At 39.0% G+C, this 22,500-nt stretch overlaps 2 protein-coding genes across 4 annotated transcripts in view; one reads left to right on the top strand and one right to left on the bottom strand.

Moving 5' to 3' along the window:
* LOC144980957 (A-kinase anchor protein 14-like) overlaps positions 1-4,621 on the bottom strand; it is a 14,341-nt gene extending 9,720 nt beyond the window's left edge. The window contains exon 1 of one of the 2 annotated variants that reach the window (XM_078928960.1): positions 4,499-4,621. The gene's annotated coding sequence lies outside the window, so the exon portion shown is untranslated. Of the gene's footprint in view, positions 1-4,446 lie in introns of both variants that reach the window. The other variant, XM_078928961.1, reaches the window with a different exon arrangement.
* Positions 4,622-6,556: 1,935 nt separating this feature from the next.
* Positions 6,557-22,500, top strand: part of LOC144980956 (glutathione reductase, mitochondrial-like) — a 42,356-nt gene continuing 26,412 nt past the window's right edge. The window contains exons 1-3 of one of the 2 annotated variants that reach the window (XM_078928958.1): positions 6,557-6,844; positions 14,088-14,203; positions 15,249-15,318. In XM_078928958.1, the coding sequence (XP_078785084.1) occupies positions 6,689-6,844; positions 14,088-14,203; positions 15,249-15,318 (342 nt within the window). In that variant the 5' untranslated portion in view covers positions 6,557-6,688. The remainder of the gene's footprint in view (positions 6,845-14,087; positions 14,204-15,248; positions 15,319-22,500) is intronic. The other variant, XM_078928959.1, reaches the window with a different exon arrangement.

Genomic DNA, 22,500 nt, shown 5'->3' with positions numbered 1-22,500 from the left:
GAGAGATGTTGGTGCATTATCTGTTGCGACCAAGGTTCGAGTTGGGGGACCTAATTCTTGATGAATCACATGATACATGTTGTGATGTTTGTGCTCGGGTCGCGCACCATGGGTCAGTGAAGTGTTGGTGCACGACATGGCCATGACTGCGACCTGGAGCAATTGCTTTGTTGTGAAGATGTGTAGATTGTTATCATTGGATTACTCTGTGATCTTTGCTCTATTATATACAAATGCTTCATATATTATATTTTTACATTTTCTTGCTTTGGCATGAGCTTGGCCTAATTATATTGTTTTTGGCTTCATGCTTGTGCTGGTTTTATTACTTGGCTTTGAGCCCGCTTGATTTTGTTTTGTGCTTTTAGCTTGCATTGATTGCTTGCATGGCGTAATGATTCCTTGATGTTTTCGAATTATTTGTTTCCATTTACTAATTCTATTCTCTATGATTCATTATCAGAATTTAGTAAAATGTCTTCCAACGTGACCTCCGAAGGAAAAATTCTTGTGAATTTCTGCTCCCTAGAGCAGCTCATCGATTTTAATATCTCGGAGAGGAATGCCAAGAAGGTTATCCAGCTTCGCCAAGAGCGAGATATCCTCACTATGGATGACCTGGAGGCACTTTTCAGGAACAAGGAGATCATTAATTATTTTGACGTCTCTACCATGAAATCAAAGGAGACCAATAACTCTGGGGTGATGAGCAGCAGGCAGCCTTTGAGGAGATCAAGCTACGCCTTACTTCCCCACCGATCTTGGCCATTCCCACTACGACAGGCCACTTCATCCTCGATACTGATGCTTCAGATTTCGCCATCGGAGCTGAATTGATTCAGATCCAAGAAGAGGAAGAGAAGGTGATTGCATATGGGAGCTTCACCCTGACACCCCTTCAGCGGCGCTATTGCACTACCAGGAAGGAGCTACTTGCAATTGTGCGCTTTACCAATCACTTCCGTCACTACCTCTTAGGCAGCGAATTCACTGTACGAACGGATCATCGCTGCCTTACTTGGCTCATGAACTTCAAGAGGATTGAGGTCAACTGGCCCGATGGATCGAAGAACTCAGTCAATACAACATGAGGATAGTTCACCGCTCTGGTTCACTGCACATGAATGCTGATGCCTTATCTCGACCTCCCACGACGGACACTTGCCAACACTACCGTCCTCACAAGGCGTTATCAGAATTGCCTTGTGGCGGATCGAACACAGGAGAGATGGGGAACCTTTGAATCAGAAGTAGACTATGTCGTCCCCCTCGGGTCCCCTGACACAATTGTCACTGGGTCGAATATCATAAACGAGGGTGGATGCAAAGTGCAACAGATCAGCAAATTGAGCAACTCCACCCGGATGACGTCAGGAGTGAGCTGTGCTGTCCCCCTCAGGTCCCCTGACACAATTGTCAATGGGTTGAATATTACAAATGAGGGTGGACACAAAATACAAGTTGTAAGACAAGACGACTCGACACAAGTTGGCCTTGACGACATTGACATGGAGGATGTCAGGAAGCTGCAGTCGGATGATCATCACATGACCCACCTGCTATTATGGTTGAAATTAGGAGCAGACCCAGAAATGTCGGACTTAATGCTGTCCGGCCAGGAAGTAAAGTTCTACTGGGTGCACCGCAACCTGTTCTTCCTGATCGATGGAGCCTTATACAGAAGAGACGAAGGCCCACGAGACCTCCTTGTCATACCTACGTCTTTAAAACCCCACATCCTGAAACTGTGCCACGATATCCCCAGCTCGGGACATCAGGGAATCAGACGTACCAAGGCGAGAATATCTACTTCCTACTTTTGGTACAGGATGACATCTGATATAAAGAAATATGTAAGGGAATGCCCCGTCTGCAATCAGAATAAAACGCCACAGAGGAAAGCGAGATACCCATGCACAACTTACCATGCAGGTATCCCCATGGAGAAGGTTCACATTGACTTCATAGGGCCACTGCCTCGCTCTAAATCTGGAAATGAGCACATCCTTATGATGGTGGACCAATTTACGAAATGGGTGGAGTGCATACCGCTACCTTCTCAAGGGGCTGAAGAGACGGCCAGAGCTGCTGTTAACAACTTCTTCTGCAGATTCGGCTACCCACTACAGATCGTCTCCGACCAAGGAAGAAACTTCGAAAGCCAGCTCTTCAAAGAAACGTGCCGCTTACTTCACATCCACAAGGCTAGGACAACTGCTTATCGCCCTTCGGCAAACGGCCAAGTGGAGAGGATGAACAGGACATTGATGGCAGCTATCAGGAGCTTCGTCGACAAAAAGCAGGACGACTGGGATGCCAACATACATCTCATCGCCTCAGCTCTTCGTTCATCTGTGAATCGGCACACTGGCTTTACACCCAACAAGTTGATGTTAGGAAGGGAATTGAGCACACCTGTGGAATTGGTTATACCAGGGAAACATACTAACCCACAGTCTCCTGAAGATTATGTCAACTCTCTACAGCAGGGGTTAGAGATAGCCCATGAGACTGCGAGAACCACCCTCCGAACTGAGCTCAAGAGGACGAAGAGGGACTACGACATCAAAGCCCACGTCCATTCCTTCAAGAGGGGACAGGCGGTTTATTACCTGGATAAATCGAATGTGAAAGGAAAGTCCAGTAAGCTGAAACCTGTATGGACTGGACCAGCCATCATCTCCACAGTCCTGACCCCCGCCACATACGTTGTCAAATTCAGAAACTCGGAGATTAAGACAGTCAACCATGACCACCTGAAGCCATGTTGGGACCGGACTATCCCAGCCTGGATCCGAAAGGAAAGGGAGGCCATCGAGTCTGGCCAGGAAATTACTTACTGTACTTGTGGAAAGCCGGACGATGGAGACCTCATGGTTGCGTGTGACAGGTGTTTCGACTGGTTCCATCACAGGTGTGTCAACCTGACGAGGAACCAAGCGAGGCAACTGAACACTTTCATTTGCCCATCCTGTTCTCACTAATCTTTTTCTTTAATCTCCGCAGATGACCTCTTTCTCACAGGATGTGACCCTCTTCCGGGATTTCTTGCGATTCGTAACCCGGAGCACGCGATTCAGAATCGCAGGCAACCCTGGAGAAATTCCACTAGACGCTCGAGGACACCTCCAATCACCTCGAGACTTGGGAGAAGATCCCGGACCTCCCCCGTCGCCTCTAACTCTAACCAGGAACGGAGGCCCCGTGACCGCAGGAGACGGTCCCGCTCGCCCCGTCGGGCCCACAGAACGAGTACCCCGGCCCGACAGAGCCGCGATCGGCCTCCCAGCAGGCATTGGAGGGAGGACCAAGAGCAAGCCGACCGCCGAGACAGATCTTGCCGCAGCCGGGGGGACTTCCGCAGCCTGCGGAATCAGCTTAAGAGGGCCAGGCAGGAGCTGGCCTCCCTCCGGACCGAGGCGGCTGAGGTCACCCGTCTCCGGGAGGAGAATAAAAGAATGAAGGAGAGGGAGCCCTCGATGGAGCTGTCCCTCCACAGCTCTGTCTTAGACAGCTAGGTGCTAGGGCGAGCAACCGTGTAAATAGATTTATTTTTGCCCCAGCCCCAGGAAAGGGCTTTCCTTTTATTTCAGCCCTAGGTAAGGGCCTTCTTTATGTTTTGTTCGGCCCTAGGAAAGGGCCTTCATTTTATTTTACCCCCCCCCTTTTTTTGTTGCTACGCCCTAGATAAGGGCTCCTCTCCTTTAGTTCACTGTAATACCGAGAGCTCCAGAAAGGTGCAGGTGAGTACCGCACATCCAGCCACCCTGCCCTTTTTGAGGGGGGAGCAGTGTAGGGATCTCTAGCCGTAAACAATCGTACGGCTAGTGACCTTGGCAATGGTCATTCCTACTTCCGCTCTGCCTCGTCCCGAGCTGACCCGGCTCATATAAAGCCGAGTGGACCTCTCGATACACACTCTTACCTACGACTCTTACCTACTACACTGACTTCCAGACTTACCTACTGTACACTTACTCCTCACTTCATTCTCTACACCTACTCCTTTAGACTCACACACAGACCTTCTCTTGACCTATCTACCATTACGACTAGATTCAGGGTAAGCTATATTTTTATACTTTAACATTATCTATTTAATATCTAGTTTTAACTCAGTAATTCCGTGATTCACCGGCCATCTGGACCCATCCTAGCCATGGAGTCCTACAGCCAGAATACCGAGTTCTGGCAATCACGGTAGTTACTACATAGCGCTAAATGCTGAAGCCTCAAAGCGCTTTCGGTATGAGTGTGTTAATGGTTTGATAAGTATAAGTTATCACTAACTATGCAAATTTTACAAAATGAAATTGACATTCAACAAAATGGAATTTAAAAAATAAAACGATATATTTACTAAACTTACGATCTATCAATAACTATTGGTGGTAGACTAGACATTTGAATGTGATTGTTATTATTTGTTTAACAAAAAAACCCCACCTTATTGTTTCAAATTATATAATTCTATAACAATATATAGACAATAGGTCACCTCAATTTATTAAAAGGCGTTAAAGGTGACTTCAGATTAATTTTGTTGTTGTTGATATTTTGCTGTCACCCCGATGTAAGGTTAGATTGAATCCACCATGTTGTATACACAGTTGCCATGAAGCGATGACGAACGAGAAAATATACCAGTAAAATTTTTCATTAACTGTAAATAACAACCTTTGTTTATTCACATTATTTTTAAACAATAAGACATTTAAAAAAATAAAAACATGTGTTTTTATATTTGCTTAAGAAATGATGTATCAGAAAAAATTACACCACAATACTAAATTCTAGTCGGTAAGATCTCAGTCTATTTCTATAGATGGATCTAATTTGTGTCGACACCTTTAATTCGACCTTGAACTCTAACCTTTTTTTTTATCGAGCTGAGTGGACAAGGCTGCCAGATGGCTACTTGTGTGACCAGTCTTGCATCCACACTCACTCGACGCCCTTTCCTCACATTAACTTTATTTCCACATTTGACAAAATGTGATATTTTGTAAATTTACATATTTAATGTTCCAAGTGAGTCAAATTGTTAGTTGTGTTTGGCTACATGATATTCTATTTGGCTACTTTAGAAATCAAAATTAGACATCTGGCAGCCCGATTTGTGTACCTGTGTAGCAGGATTGCCAATTTGGCAGATTTTCTGCCAAATGTCCTTTTTTTTTGGAGAGAAAAAAATAAAGTGGGTAGATGTGACTCATATATAAGGGAAAAACACAAAACAAACAACGTTTCGGCCCTTGGCCTTCGTCAGGAGACAGAAAACACAAACACAAATATGTAAATTTACAAAATATCACATTACGTCAAATGTGGAAACAATGTTAATGTGAGGAAAGGGCGTCGAGTGTGGATGCAAGAAGAGGCGCGAGATAAGGAGAGTGAGTGAGAGAGAGAGGAGAGAGAGAGAGAGAGAGAGAGAGAGAGAGAGAGAGAGAGAGAGAGAGAGAGAGAGAGAGGGCACTGAGTGCGATGGACGAGTGAGCAAGTTGGATGGGCGTCCAGGCGGGTCCTAGATTCTGTAGGTGGATGGAGAGATGGATAGAAGGGTGGGGATGGGTGAATAGAAGAAGGAAGAGTGAATGAGTGAAAGGAGGGATATAAAGAGAGGAGGAGTTAGGTGGAGGATTTTAAGAGTGCATCGGAGAGGGTGACTCAGACTAGCAGTGGTTGACTATAGATTAAAATAAATAAATAAATACACAAATAAATAAATAAATAGATAAATGAATAATGATCATACTGATGGTGATAATGAAAAACCAGTAATAATAAATTTATATTGATTAAAAGGTCATTGTTGTTGAATTTTTAAGTGGTCTGGCAGAAAGAAAAAACGGTTTGGCAGTTTGGCAGATATTTGGCAGATTTTATTTTCCGTTATTATTCATATCATGTACCTATAGGTCTACTCCACGTTTTCCATGGCAATTTTTATGTATTAGTGATTTTTTTTAAAATTGGGAAATGAAAAAAAATTATGACATCGGCCTTGCGAATTTTTTGTTTAACAAAACTGATGAGTTTTCAAAGGGGGTACTATAAATAATACGGTTTGGCAGATTTTTGTGGTATTTGGCAGAATTTTTTAATCCAGTTGGCAGAATGCCTGAAAATAATCTGGCACTCCTGCTGTGTAGTAGTGTAATAGACTTGGTACCGGGCAGGGTTGCCAGTTTGGCATTTTAAATGCCAGATTCCAAAAATCTGGCATTTTTGAAAACCGTTTGGCATTAGAAAAATCATTTGGCATTTGGCATTTTCATTTGGCATTTTCTTTTCTTGTATATTATACTTCAAATGACACCTTTTCTTAATAAAAAAAATTACCCCAACAGGAAATTTAGTATAATTTTTAAAAAAAGAAAAAAAAGAAAAGAAAACACGCAAGCCACCAGGATATGATAGTAAATTGTCTATCAAAAGTGAGTAGTTTTCTTAGTGGGGGTGGGAGTCAACAGACTTTGGCATTTTTTTGAGTGTTTTGGCATTTTTTGAGTCTTCCCCTGGCATTTTGTTGAAAAATAATCTGGCAACCCTGGGTATCTGTGTTTAGGATATCGAGCACCATAGCTTATCACTTATCAGTTATCACCTAACAACTGCAAACTGTCAACCAATAACCAAACCTGAACTTTTACTTTTGATTAAAAACATCTAGGATCAGCATCGTATGTCACAATTTTTAAAGAAAATGGCTCCAGTTGTTAAAACATTTGACTATCTTGTCATTGGCGGTGGATCCGGAGGTCTTGCAAGTGCCAGGAGAGCTGCCGAATTTGGGATCAAGGCTGCTGTCGTGGAAGAAGCGAGATGGGGTGGAACTTGTGTGAGTGTGCGGCTCCGGGGGGCCTGCTGCTAAATTCTCCTACTTGATAAATATTTTCTCCTCACTCATCACATTTTGATTTTAGATGTTTTGGAGAGAACAAATCTAAGAGTAACAACAAGATATGAAGTGAGTAGAAAAGTGCCAGAAGACAATAGAGAATAAAAAAAATTTTCGCGGCGGTCACTTCATATCTTGTTGTTACCAACATAAGTGCCTGCTCCACTCACTTTTCTCAATTAAAAATCTAAGAGTAAGAGATTAGTAGAAATAGAAATTGAAATGACTCCCACTTCCACTCTAGATAATCACTATCTAGACTCTACTGATAACTAGATACTTCCGTAGTTTCTTCGCAACACCTATTGGATATTGAACTTTGGCTTTAAGTTAGAGGAGTGATGCTGGAAACTTGTGCAAATCACTTTTCACATGATGATACAAGTTGAGGGTAGACCCCTCTGTAATGATCGCACGGGGGGGGGGGGGGGGGGGGGGGGGGGAGGGGGGAAACTAAGTTTCGATTATATTTTAACGTTAAACATTTAATTTAATATTAAATGTGCCCCCGTTTACCTGCATAATTTTACATTAAGATTTGTAGAATTGGCAACAAGAGAATTCAATTTGACACTGGTAAAGCTTGATGTCAGAATTCCAGTTTTTTTCCTAAACCAAGACATCTAATTCTAATCCATCATCCCTTTGACGCTAAATAATAAGCTTCTTCTTCTTCCTTTGATTGCCCACAATCAATTGGTTGATTATTATGGCAAATATGAAACTGCTTTCTAATCTCTCTGTATTCCTTATTTATAATCGTTAGTCTAAAATGAATTTCCAGGGACATTCAGGGGTCGTCAACATTGGTCAGTGATGGTTTGTGTAAGGTCTAAGTATTTGCATAGCAACTTGCCACAAAAGCATCAATTGTAGTGGCTTCGGTCACTTTAGCGTCAAGCTGGTTCCAGTCTCTGACCGTACGGGGCAAGAAGGAAAAACCACGGTATTGTGTTCTGTGTGTTATGAGGCTGTATTGGTTGTTGTTACCTCTTCTCTGTCTCAAAGGTGCTGGAATTAGTTTTTTCTTGATGACTGGGCATTCAGCGAGGTGGTGCTTGATCTTAAATAGCATTGTTAATCTTGCTGATTTTCTGCGGTGTTCTTATTTCGGTCACTGTAGTTTTTCTAGCATGTCTGATACACTTGAGGTGTTGTGATGTCTGTTCAGGACGTAGCGTGCAGCTCTTCTTTGCACTGATTCTATTTTTGAGACGTATTTTTGGGTGTGGGGATCCCAAACAGTGGAAGCATATTCCAGAACAGGTATTACAAATGTTTTGTATGCCTTTTCCTTGATTTTCGAGGAGCTAATTTTTAGGTTACGCCTTAAAAATCCCAGTGTTTTGTTTGCCTTACTTGTGATCTTGTTAATATGCTCATCCCATGTTAGGTCTTTTTTCATGCTGACACCCAAGATATTTTGCAACATTCACTGTCTCCAATGTATGCCCATGTAAGTGTTATTCAGTTATCGCGGGTGTTTTTGATCTTGTTATGGACATTGATTCGCACTTCGCTGGGTGGAACTTCATATCCCAGCTTTCTTTCCATATTTCTAGTTGACGCAGATCCGCTTGCAGTTTGTCACGGTCAGTGCTGTAGACTACAGTATCGTCTGCAAAGAGTCTGGCTGTTGTGGTTAGATTAAGTGGCAGGTCATTAATGTATGCCAAGAATAGACAGGGTCCTAAGACAGATCCCTGAGGGACACCGATCTAACAGGTACTTCAGTCGAGCGACATCCATTAACAATAACAGCTTGCTGGCGGTCATGTAGGAAATTATCAATCCATCTTTGGGTTGTGCCCTGTATGCCGTAACGACAGATCTTGTGCATAAGTAGGCTGTGATTCACACGGTCAAAGGCTTTGGCAAAGTCCATGATAAGGACATCTGTATGGAGTCCCTTCTCCAGATTGGTTGTCAGCTCTTCCGTAAATTCCAGCAGTTGGGTTTCACAAGATCGCAAACGTCTGAAACCGTGTTGGTATTCGGTTAGTACATTGTGTTGTTCAAAGTGGTTCATGATGTTGCTGACGATGATGTGCTCCATTAGTTTGCAGATGATGCATGTCAAGGAGATGCCGGGTCGTAGTGTTCTCCTTTCTTAAAAACCTCCAATCTGATGGTATTACACCTGAAGCCAAGGAGGACTTGAAGATGGCTGTGATGCCTGAGGCAAGTTATGGAGCCAATTCTTTTAAGATGCGGGGGGATAGGTTGTCAGGACCACTGGCTTTGTGGGGGTTAAGTTTAAGTAGTAGTTTCATTACTCCTTCTTCTGTGATGGTAATGTCATTCATTATAGGAGTGTTGGTGGTCTTCATTGATGTCTTGTTAAGGAACTCTTCATTTGAAAATTCTTTTCCCTCACTGAAGACAGATTGGAACTGTTTGTTAAGGATCTCTGCCTGCTCTTTGGGGTCTGAAATGAGATGTCCTTCCTTTTTTAATGGTGCTATGCCAACATTATTCGATTTTTGGTTTTTTATATATGACCAAAATCTTTGATTATTTTGTGATTTATTTTCATTTTCATCGCTAAAGATGCCTTTGAGGTGAGACCAGTAACTACGTCTCATTTCGCGCTGTATTGTCTGCTTCAGGATGCGAATTTCTGTTGTTAGTTTTTCATCACCAGACTTTTTCATTTTTCTGTACAGGCGATTCTTCTTTGCGATCCTTCTTTTTAAATTTGATGTTATCCATGGCATGCTGGTCTTGCTTTTGGTGGTCTTGTGAGGTATGAACTCCTTGACGGCTTCCAGTAATGCGTTTTTGAAGTCGCACCATAGGTCTTCAGTTGTGGACTTATATTCAAGCTGAATAGGTCTGCATTAATAATAATAGATCTTTATTGTCCATAAATATGGCAATTTGTCATTTAGTTACACTTGTTATAACGTTAAATGACAACTATAACATTGAACAGATATTTCACTCCTACTTATTTTCTCTCTCTCTCTCTCTCTCTCTCTCTCTCTCTCTCTCTCTCTCTCTCTCTCTCTCTCTCTCTCTCTCTCTCTTTCACTCACACTCTCTCTCTCTCTCTCTCTCTCTCTCTCTCTCTCTCTCTCTCTCTCTCTCTCTCTCTCTCTCTCTCTAACACGTATATATAGAGAGAAGATTTAATGACAAAAATCCAAAGCCTTTTAAAAGTAAAATATGAAAAAATATTGATTTCGTGCCTTTGAAAGATCAACAGAAAGGAAACATTCGTCTAAGACTCCTCAAGCTTAGTTTTCATTCCTGCAGATTAACAAAATAGTCAAATGCCTCCGGTTTTACATTTGTTCTGAATATGAAATCTCCAATATCAACACTCAATGTATCAGGGGTAGAAAAGATATCACAACGTCCAAAGCCCAAGGTCCTTATGAGATCCCAAACCATTTCCTTACATAATTGCGCAAAAAATAAAAAATTTCACCAGGTTTGACCAAAACATTTCAACGTTCCGTAGAGTCAGGGCAAATACCAAATTCTAGGCTCTTAAAGCTAAAATCACATACTTATTCAAAAAGGAAGAGAGAAACGGGAAAACTACAGTCCTTGTCTTATGTCTTTGACATCGGTGACCTCAGAGCACGTTATATGTAATCACATCGTTTTAGGAGACCACAATGTACTAAGAACAAATTTATTTTAACCACGGTTTCAGAAAAGGATACTTTTGTGAAAATCAGCTTCTAATAAAAGCAAATGACTTAATGAAATTCTTGAATGAGGACTCGCAGGTTGACATAAGCATATTGGACTTCTCCAAGGCATTTGATAATGTGCCACATCAGAAACTCCTACACAAAATAAGATTTTGATACAGTAGCATGGGTGCAAGAGTGCCAGCTACAGCCAGCCTGCCTGCCGATTGGATTACCGAAAAAAACGTCGCCGGGTTTTTGCGATTTGGATTTGATTGCTTATTTTTTTGTTGTTGTTGTTGTTGTTGATTTTTTTGTGCAATTTGTGACAAGAAACTTAACAAATTACTGCATTACAACCTTTGGATTAAACATACAACAATTGTGGACTACTATTATGAAGACTAGATGCTGAGAACAAGTCTTTAGAACAAGACTTCAAATGACGAGATAATTCCGTGAATCTTGCAGGCTTTTTCAGGTTATATGTCTGGTCATAAGTAGACTTGCAGGCTTTTTGAGGTCCAGTTGCTTGCACCCATGCAGTAGGCCCAATACATACATGCTAATGTTGAATTTATTATCGCCTTAATGTTACAATCCCGTAACTGTACATATCTCGGCATGGAATTATGTTTAGATCTTTAATTGGGCAAACAAATCAGAAAGATCACTCAAAAGGCTATTTACATCAACAAGATTTCTTCACAGCAATCTGAAGCTCTTCACAATTCCATCTGGACGAAATGCTTATCTTTCCCTTGTGAGGCCACTCTTTGAAAATAACACAGTTGCATGGTAAACATACCAGAAAGGAGACATAAACAAGCTGGGTTGTGTCAAGCATAAGGGAGTTAGATTTATCACAAGATACTATGTTACTAGAACGCCTGCTAAGAAACCAAGATCTGTAAGATTTGTGAAGCCAACAAAGTAACCTCTGCTTAACAATTATGTTCAAAATAGTCTGTGACAAAATTCCATCAATACCACCACAAGGACAATGTTTGGCAAATGAAACCTTTGGGGACCATAAAATAATGTTATTGAAAAACGTGTCAGTAACAATGATATTTGTTTTGAACTACCTGTCCAGACCTGCCATGTTCAGTTCACTCCGCTTAATAGCACATTCGGATTATATGCTACACATTCCCGAAAAACAGAATTTTTTCTATGTAATCGCCCGCTTAATCGCACACCTTCTCTGCTTAATCGCTAAACCTTGATCCTATCGTGATTGGAAAAAAATATCTAAAATTACACCCAAAAAAAGTAATGAAAATGTTTTTCTCATTGAACTATTTTCACACATAAATATCGTATCATGCTAGAAAAGCAGTTCTGATCCTGACTAGGTCAGACGTGCAATGCGTATTGTTTGACAACAAAGGATTACCTGACACGACAGGCTAATTGACTCAGCACTTGCTGTCTGCATCACAAGGTGTGAAACGTGATCTCAGTCCACTCAAAGCTGGGTGTTTGTTTCCAAACCTGTTGGGTTCACTAATCATGACTGAGTGGAGTGGCTTAGAGATAAATTCCAGTTTCTCCCGGCATCTAATCCATCATCCCTGACCACTCGATTGCAATTCTATACCTGTAATTGTTTTCCTCTACTGGGCCGTGAACAATAAGAAAAGGTGACAGAGAGGACTTGTGTCTCATCTTTTGATTGATCCATACAGTCCTTGTCCACATTGATGCACTCAAAGGGGAGTCTTTTGAATTGTTTACCAATATGGATTTAACAATGGGACCAACAGTTTGGTGAGAAAAATTTTGCTTTTCCTTGACTTGGAATTGAAGAACATAAAAATTGTTTTCCTTCCACCCAACACTACCTTTCTGATTCAATCTATGGACCAAGGGATAATAAAGAACTGAAAAGGACATATCTTTGTGGAATTGAAGAATTCTTGCAGGACTTGATGTAGACAAATCCACCAACGCCTTAACAATTGTCAGAAAACTTATCCTGGATGCAATCTACCTTGCCAAAGCCGCATGGGAACAGGTAAAGTAAAGACCGAGACTATTGTTAAGTGCTTTATCTAAAGTCAAAGCAGGGTTCAAATGCAGTGACAACCAACAGCCATATGAAATCAACAATGCTGTTCCTCATCCATTGAACTTTTCGGCAAAAGCATTCAATCGATTTCTTACAATGGACAACAATATACCCATCAGTGGTGAGCTGACATCTCAGGGGCTACTGGACTCCGTTCAGTCACACAACAGCAGTGGTGCCAACCTTTTATGTAAAAAATGCGTATTTTAATGCTTTTTCATTCATTGTACCAGTTTGGTACATTTTGCTGAGGATTGTACACATAATTAAATTTCTAATATTTAAGCATTTTTAGTATTCATACACTTTTTTGTGGACTTAAGCTGTTTCTTGACCCAGAAGTTCATGAAGTGAGTAGTATGCCCATTATCAGATTTAGTGCTAAATATCGTTTTTGCAGAATTGTACGCATTTTTTTCCAAAACTTACTAATTTTGACTCTCCATTGTACATATTTACATAGGCTAGGGTTGGCAGCACTGCAAAAGACAACGCCTGGATAGTGAAGATAGGATGAATCATCAGAATGTGAAACACCAGCCATGACAAACCCTGAAAAACTCGACATGGGGGACAAACTGTCCCGCTTCATCCAAGAATGCTTGACAGATATCTATCAACATTGGCGTTATTGGAGTCACAGGTTTATAATCAGCTTGCACATGATAGAAAGCAATCAATGCTTCACTATTACTATTCTTACAAACTATAATGTCACATTTTTGTCGTCCATAAAACATGAAAAAGAACCCCCAATAAAAATAATAACATAAAAAATGAAATAAAATCAAAATCAAAAAAAAAAAAAAATCCAACCTAAAACCAAACCAAAAAAAGCCAACAACCCCCTGAAATTTGTTGGAAAATTGAGGCGAGAAATTAAAAACAGCAGATCTGGGATGCTTAGTTCTGGCGTTTTGCTTCATGACAATGCTAGAGCCCCTACGGCTTCCTTAACTCACTCAACCCTAACACCGACTGTATCCGTAGTTTACCCGGGTACTTTGACTCCATGCCCATTTATTCCACATAGATAGACAAATTATAAGCGTAGAATCAATGAATTTCATATATATTCAAAATGATAATTATTTTTTAAAAACACAAAAGCAACAACTCAAATATGAAGGAATTAGAAATTTAGCAACCAAAAAAAAAAGCAAATAAGCGAACTGAAATTTTTTAAAAAGGGAAAGAAAAAAATAATAATACAAAACCAATTGCCTTATTTGTCTTCAGATTTTTGCCCAATGTAAAGTGCGCCATCTATGGTTTTTAAAGTCCTGTACCAAATCATTACCCTAATTCAAAATGATCATTTTTATTGATTATTTAACATTCCAGAAAATTCACAAGGAAGGACAAATTGCTTGACTTGGAAGTAGATTTTGACAGCGTCTATTCAGATTTCAGAGAGGACACTATTTCGTTGGTCACACAATTTTTTTTTTTTTATCTCTGTAAGGTCAATGTTGGATGTGTTCCTAAGAAGGTGATGTTTAACACAGCTATGCATGCTGAATTTATTCACGACCACAAAGGATATGGATTTGATGTGGAGTTGAAAGGTTTTGACTGGGGGTAAGCATCTGTAGACACTGATTTTAAAAAGTGGCTACGAAAAATTTAAGAGACATTGCAAACATAAAACAGTAATGCTTGTAATGCTCACAAGTTTAATTTATGCTTACCATTATTTTCATGACCAATTTCAATTGACTCCCTTGCTAATTTTTAAATTATCCCATTATATATGAATCATATGACGATATCTTCCGTGGAATTCTGGGATTTGGGGATTTTCTCGGAAATGTTCCACTGATTTTGTCGTAGTGTCAAACATTTTCCTCTGGTAAAATTACTAAAATCTCAGGTCAAATGGTGGATCCGTGAAAAAATCACCATCATGTCTTGTCATATTTTGACTCTTGTGCTCAGTTGCATGAATTTTGGTGACACTCCCATTTTTATGGTGTAAGTCTAGACAAACTGGCATCAGATGTCAAAATTGAGACAAGGCAATTGATGGTCGAAAAGGAAGGGGGGGGGGGGGGGTAAGTGAGTCTAAATTTTAAGTGGGTCAAGAATGATAGTACAGTAAGGGGGGTACCGAACTTGGACAGGACTGTCCCAGGACGAATTTGTCCTGTCCCACTAAAGAAAACTTCTATTCAAAACAGGTACCGCACTAGGACAGGACTGTCCCAGGACACACCTCGCGTATCGCTTGCGCAAGTGCATTATCAAAATGGATGAAATAGAGGTTGCATATTTCTGTGCTTTACTACGTAGCAAAAAAGACAAATGGAAAGAGAAAACAATATTGGGTGCATCCTTTAGGGTGGTACCGTACTACCAACAGCTCGGGACACGCTGTTTTGTCCCGTCCTAATAGGTGCAGTTGGTGTCCCAGGACAGTCTTGTCCTAGTGCGGTACCCCCCTTAGTGTGCATTTAAAAAGATAATTATTATAACTTCCCCCTTAATAGGAAAAAAGCCCTATCAAGTAAACTACTCTCTCTCTCTCTCTCTCTCTCTCTCTCTCTCTCTCTCTCTCTCTCTCTCTCTCTCTCTCTCTCTCTCTCTCTCTCTCTCTTTTCATTTTTCCTTTTTTTTTAATTTCTAGGGCAGTCAAGAAAAGTAGAGATGCTTATATCAAAAGACTCAATGGCATCTATGAAACAAATTTAGAAAAGGTAAGATAATACATGCTGCATTATTTGTCATATTAATTATTCATTATTCATATGAAGGGTACAATGTTTTTGGTATTCCAGGCTGTGGTTGATTATCAGTATTATAGTCATATTCTCCAACCATTGCTACTTTGTCATTTAAAAAACAGCAGTGTTGTACTAGTCTTCCTTGAAGTGGTTCTCCAGTGCTGATGGTTTTCCTCGGATCCGCGGAAATCCGCGATTTTGGAGTTCAGAGGAGGAATTTCCTCCTTTTAAAAATTACATTTTCGTGAAACAATGTGCTAGCAATGAGAGAGTTGATATGTGGTGGAACACAGGTGCAGTTTTCCACTCTCCAGAAATTAGCTAGAGTGTCAATGATAGTCTATCATTGCAATTGCTTTAAAAGTGGGGTTTCGTGCAGTAAAACTGTCATCTGCATTTTTTTCGGCCGCAAATATCAGGGCGATCCGCAAATTTGGGCAAATTTCCCAAAAGTGGCAAATCGTGGCAAATTTAGGGAAAATTGGCAAATCGCATGGCAAATTTTGGGAAAAAAAGAAGCGAAAACAAAATAACGAAAAAAAAATATGCGAAACTTGAGAAATGTTGCAGCTTTGCCTGGGCCCAAACCAAGGGAAGCTACTCTCTACGGATAAAGATCCTTTAAAATCTTTGTAACAACGCTATTCACAGTCATTTCATTTCTCAAGTCAAATAAATCGAGTCACTTCCACTTCCAACTTCAGTCATGGATTGTTTTGCTGTGGGAGAGTCTGATACTGGAATTATAGATCTGACCCTATTTTGGAAGTCTGTGGCAGATCATGTTCCAGCTCTCGCTGCATTGGCGTCCCGGTATGCCTTCTCAACATGCTCGTCAACTGATGCTGAGCAAAGTTTTTCTCTTTACAATCTTGTCTTGTCTTCCAGAAGGCGTAGACTCACAGACAACAACATCAAAGGACTAGTTTTCCTTTACTACAATAAGTTTATCGATGCCTCTTTTTTTGAGTATATCAAAGGCCTAGTTTTCTTTTTCTACTGAGTAGTTCTCCTCGGCAAATGTTTTAGCAAATTTTGGTCTTTTTGGCAAATTTTGGGGTTTTTTTTTTTGCAAATTTGGCAAATTTTAGGTCCCAATTTGGCAAAAAATGCAGATGACAGGTAAAAATGGGGCTTAAAGGCAATCGTTCAACATTTTCCTACTTTTTCACTTTTGTCACCATTAACACAGTTCTCCATATTTGACAAAATGCTGAAATATCCTTGTCTCGTCTTAATTGAATAGGCACCATCGTTTAAAGAAAATTGTATATAAGCATATGTGCAAAAATCACTGAATATTTTTACATGCTAAATTACTATGTTTAACTATGCGGTAGAGTCGAGAATTTAAATCACCTAAAAGAACATTTATTAAACCACATGCATGCTTTGTCATATTGCAACCTGTCAATCACAGCATGGAGAGCAAACATTTTTGTAAGACAACTTGATATTTTGACTTCGGAAATGAGGAAATATAAAGAATGTTACTGGGACAATCGTGAAAATATGTGTTCTTAGATTCTCGAAACAGAAACCTTTCGCGCCATTGTGATTGAACATTGGCATGCTGTCTGTCTGCTACATGTTTTGTTTACGAGTTTTCTGCTGTTTTAAACAAAAAAAAAAAATTATCTTTGTGACATCATTTCATAATTACTTTGATTTTTATTTTTTTACTTTTGAAAACATACCGAAACTGAGCATCGAAGAGAGAGAACCTGTTTACCTGGCCATATTCATGCCAAACGGTCAGTAGCTGAGGTTGTACAGCTTTTCAATGTTGGAGTTACCTGCTTCAGGCCTAGAAGTAGAAGTGATTCAGGAAAATATTTTTCCCTGCTTTTTCCCGGTTTTTTCCTGGTTTTTTCCAGGCTCTAGGGAAAATTTTAAGGTAGTAATTTCCAAGCATATTCATCAATTCTAGACCAGTTACCACTACCTATATATATATATATATATATATATATATATATATATATATATATATATATATATATATATCCATCCAGTATCTAAGCCTACACCATCCGTGGGGAAAAAAAAAGGAAAATAAAAGAGAGAGAGAGGAGAGAGAGAGAGAGAGAGAGAGAGAGAGAGAGAGAGAGAGAGAGAGAGAGAGAGAGAGGAGAGAGAGAGAGAGAGAGAGAGAGAGGAGAGAGAGAGAGAGAGAGAGAGGAGAGAGAGAGAGAGAGAGATGTGAGTGAAAAAGAGAGTGGCTGAGACTGAGAGAAAGAAATATATTGACTCTGGCTATTAATACTAAGACGTATTCCTGTCAACATGCAAAAAAAATATTTAAAAAAAGAGAGAGACAGATAGAGTGAGAGAGAGAGAGAGAGAGAGAGAGAGAGAGAGAGAGAGAGAGAGAGAGAGAGAGAGAGAGAGAGAGAGAGAGAGAAATGGGGAAAAAAGAGACAAAGAGAAGAGAAATCAATAGAGAGAAAAAGACATTTGAATATTACTATGAGAGAGAAAGTAGCGTCCAAAGACTTGTGGCCTACTTATTGAATTGCACATGAATGAAATAAAGCTAGTTAATCTAGAGACAGACAAAACAAACTTAGTACAAATTACAATGAGTAAACGACCTTAATCTGCCATCTCCAAATAATTGAATAACAAGTCACGAAAATTAATTAAAGTAGCCCAAGGACGTCGACCGTCTTTCTTAGCTTAGCTAACAATCGCATTCATGACCAAGTCAAAAACACACAAAAAAACAAACAAAAAAAAACACACACACACACACACACTACTAAGATGAGGGGAGGGATGTGTGTTTCTAGCACTCTTGTCTTGTCGACAATGATGAGTCGACTGAGTGAATCAAGCGTCTTTAAGTCTTCGACCAATCACAGGCTATCTAACCGAACCGGCTGGTCGAAACAAAGACGCTTCTCGCCGTCGATGTATTACGCTATTGTTGTGCAAGTGATCAGTGATATACTTTGTTTGTTTCAAATGTAACTACAACATAATTTGTTTTTTTTTACTTATCAACCGTGCCTGGATAATTTATTCAACAACTGACGCAACTATCCCATTGCCGTCTTCCAGTGTTTCAGCGATGACTCTAAACCACTATAATTACGTCATGCACAGGAAACATGGTAAAAGTCTGTGTACTCTACGAATGCGGACCGGACTTTGCTGATTGGGTCGATCGTCATAACATAGGGCCTTGTAGTGTGAGGAAACCATAAGAGGCTGCTGCCATGCTCTAAGTCGATCGTTCGCAGGTTGGGTAATGATTACGCGGAAGAATACATGTTGGGTTGTTGTTCACCTAAATTTTTCTCACGGCTTTTTCCCGGCCCCAGACAATTTTCACCGATTTTCCCGGCTTTTCCCGGTTGGAAAATTTCAAAATAAAGTTCCCGGCTTTTCCCGGTTTTCCCGGCCCACTTCGAGGCCTGCTGCTTTTTTATTATTGCAAAGTTCAAGGGCATGTGAGAGATCAATGGCAGACTGGTCAACATTAGCTTGACACACAACCAACACCTCTTTTATGTCTCTGATATCGCTATGAAAAACAACATTTCAAGATGAACAGTGTTAGGAGGACTTGCAACTTCTGGACTCAGAGCGAGAAGGCAACTGTGTAACTAATTGAGAATAAGACCCCGGTGCCAAGTGGCCAGCTGTAAATCCAGACCCCAATCTTATTGAGCACCTCTGAGATCTCCTCAAAAGACATTCGAGAGTACTAAGCAATGAATGCTTATGAGCTTTGGAACATTGACATAAACCACTTGATAAACTCTATAGGGAGACTTCCGAGTGATGATTGGAAATCGTGGTAGCCATATGCATTACTGACTACAGATTTGCATCAAATTTTTCCTCTTTTGTCCGAAGCAGAACAGCCCAACTTTTGTTCTTTGGGTTGTTGTTACTATTTGGATTATGCATGTATGTTGATGAAAGTTTGATCACATATTAAAGATTGTCACGAGGTCAGTTTGATAGAAATCATAGAAATCAAGCTACCTGTTGTATTCTTAGATCATTAATTGATAATATTAATATTTCCAAGAATCAACAAACCAAATGATTACAGTAAGAATATTTATTAAACAACATAACACAAGAGACATGTATACTGGTTGACGGTTGGATACAGAATGACCCCCCAACAAGGTAGTCAGTAGAACAGACGCTTGTGAACGAAACTACATTAGATAGACGATACAAGTTACGACAATTGACTACAATAACGTTCAATCACAACATTCCTCCCCTTCTAATTTTTTAAAGACATTTAATTGATTTCTCTTAAATTATGAAATTCTTTAATTTAGAAAACATTTGCTCAAACTGTCATTCATGTCTTTAACATTGAGATGACGTTCATTATATAATTAAAGAATTAATCTTCAAATTGGTCGTCAATTTCTAAGGGGGTAGCGTCGCTTTGTTGTATCAGCTGGTATTTGTAGACACTCATTTTGGTACTGTTGAGGTGAATTAACAATAGGTGCTGATAAATCCACTTGGTCATCCATGTGAGATAAATTAGATAGGTAATCCGTTTTTGAATTTTCTGCTATATCCAATAGAGAATTTTCACATTCAAGATCATATTAATCTTGAGTAACAATTTCACTTTCATCACAACTATGAGAACTATTCAACTGATTACTATGGCAGTGACGAACTGCTCCTTTTACCTGCACCGAAGTTGTTGCAAAATAATTCCGTCAGACAATTGATCAAAACCATGTCGATGATTTCTGACAATGACATTGTCTCCTGGAATGAAAGAACGAATTTTGATATTTGATGCCATTGATTTTTGTTGACACTCTTATTGCATCAACTAATGAGGTCTAGCCGAATGCGCAATTTCCTTTTAAATAGCATTTCTGCTGGAATTTTTATATCTTATAGCGTGAGGCATTGATCTGATCTGTAACAACACCTGGGCCAGATTTTCTTGTCTGGTCTAATTTCATAAGGCGTTTGAAAGTTTGCACAATTAGTTGAACTCTCTTGATGTGAAAGGTGGTCCATTGTCGGTCACGATAGTTGTTGGTAATCCATGCATTGCAAATATATGTCGCAACACATCGTTAGTTTGTTAAGCATTCGTTTTGTTCATTGGGAAAATTTCTGGCCACTTTGAATATGCATCAATTAGAATTAAATAATGCTCGTTTCCAAATTCTGCTAAATCCAGATGAAGTTTGTCCCTTTGAGGGGAATGTCCATGTTAAGACAGGTCCTTTCTTTGGAGTATTTTTCATCATAGAACAACTTTTGCAGTTTTTAATCATTTCCTCTTTTCTTTATCAATATTTGGCCAGTAGATGTTACTTCCAGCCAATGCTTTTGATTTGACTATTCCAGGGTGACCCTCGTGTAATTCCATCAGTATTCGTTTTCTGACTTTCTCCACTGTAAAACATTGGAATCCAAGGTTATTTTTACTTTTCGTTGCAAGAAAGGCTTCATCTTTCATTGTTGATTTTATTAGGCCAACTATCCAGAATTTTTGACAATATCGAGTCCTTTCAGGTTGCTTCCGCTATTTTCTTCGTTGTGAATGGTAGATCATTTATGTAGTTAAATGAAACCAATTCTTCATCTTGTTTTGTTTCTCGTTGAGGTAATCGAAAAAGCATTACAATGTTACAGTACTCTTCTGTTTTCCAAAATTGAATTTCATATTGGTAAGCACTGAGTTCCATTGACCATCTCTGCATTCTTGCTGCCGCCATTGCTGACATGCTATTTTTAGGTCCAAATATTTTCACCAGAGGCTTGTCAGTGACAAGTGCAAATACTCTGCCATATTGGTGAAATTTGCTTACTCCAAACATGATGCCTAATGCTTCCTTTTCAATCTGACTATAATTAGATTTAGTCTTTGTAAGGGATCTTGATGCAAACAGAATCAGACTTCCTTTCCCATTTGACATGATGTGGGATATTACAGCTCCAATTCCCTTTGTACTCGCATCAGATGACAATCGAAGAGGCAATTTTGGTTTATAATGAGTGAAACTAGCAGTTCCTTTACTGCTTTGAATGAATTCTCACCGTCCAGTAAAGAAAATGCTAGTTTCACAAAAGGTCAGAACCAAGATAGTAATAATAATAATAATAATAATAATAATAATAATAATAATAATAATAATAATAATAATAATAATAATAATAATAATGATAATAATGATAATAATAATAATAATAATAGTAATAATAATAATAATAATAATAATAATAATAATAATAATGATAATAAAAATAATAATGATAATAATGATAATAATAATAATGATAATAATAATAATGATAATAATAATAATAATAATAATAATAATAATAATGATAATAATAATGATAATAATGATAATAATAATAATAATAATAATAATAATAATAATAATAATAATAATAATAATAAGACACTTGTTGAGCGCTTTCCATGAAACCAAACATCTCGAAGCACTTTACAGATAAGGAACTACGTTACAAACATATGTATAGTCAAAATGAAATATTGAAACAAAATACAAATACATAAATAATAGTATAGTATACAAACATTACAATCGGCATGGTGTAAAATGAATTTTGAAAAAGTGGGCTTTTAAATCAGATTTGAAATTTGAGGTATGTCCTTTTGCAAAAGTTTGTGTATGGTCTCAATGTTCTTGACAAATTTGGTAGAAATTTAGAATAATTGCATACATAGATGAATCAGAATATCAATATCTCGACTCATTTACGTTGACCTTAGCTTGGGTGGACTTCATTTGATGAGTTGACCACTCCAAAGCTGAAACAATGTAGTTTATAGTTGTTATGGATGGAAACTTCTCGTTCTTCGTTCTTTGTCTCCAGATCAAAGTATTGTTGTGGATGAAACTTTCTCAATAAGTTGTCATTCGATCTCACTCCAACGTAAAGTGCTGTAGAGTGTCAATCTCAAAATTACTAACTTGTATAGGAATTTCTTAATAGATTCTCACAAGAAATAAAATATTACCTGATATTAACAGGACCCAAATCGGTTATAAATTGGATATAAGATATAAATAAATGTTTAAGAAAAAAGGTTAAAATAAGCCTTTTACAGTTGATTGATTGTATCAATAGTGTAATAATGGCATTGTATTGAAAACAGTAATATAACTGAAGTCA

The sequence above is a fragment of the Berghia stephanieae genome, chromosome 10 (genome assembly GCF_034508935.2).
Source record: "Berghia stephanieae isolate SIO BIC M18660-M18661 chromosome 10, UCSD_Bste_1.3, whole genome shotgun sequence".
Lineage (NCBI taxonomy): Eukaryota > Metazoa > Mollusca > Gastropoda > Nudibranchia > Aeolidiidae > Berghia > Berghia stephanieae.
The sequence above is the reverse complement of the archived record's forward strand: the minus strand, read 5'-3'. Positions and strand labels throughout refer to the sequence as shown.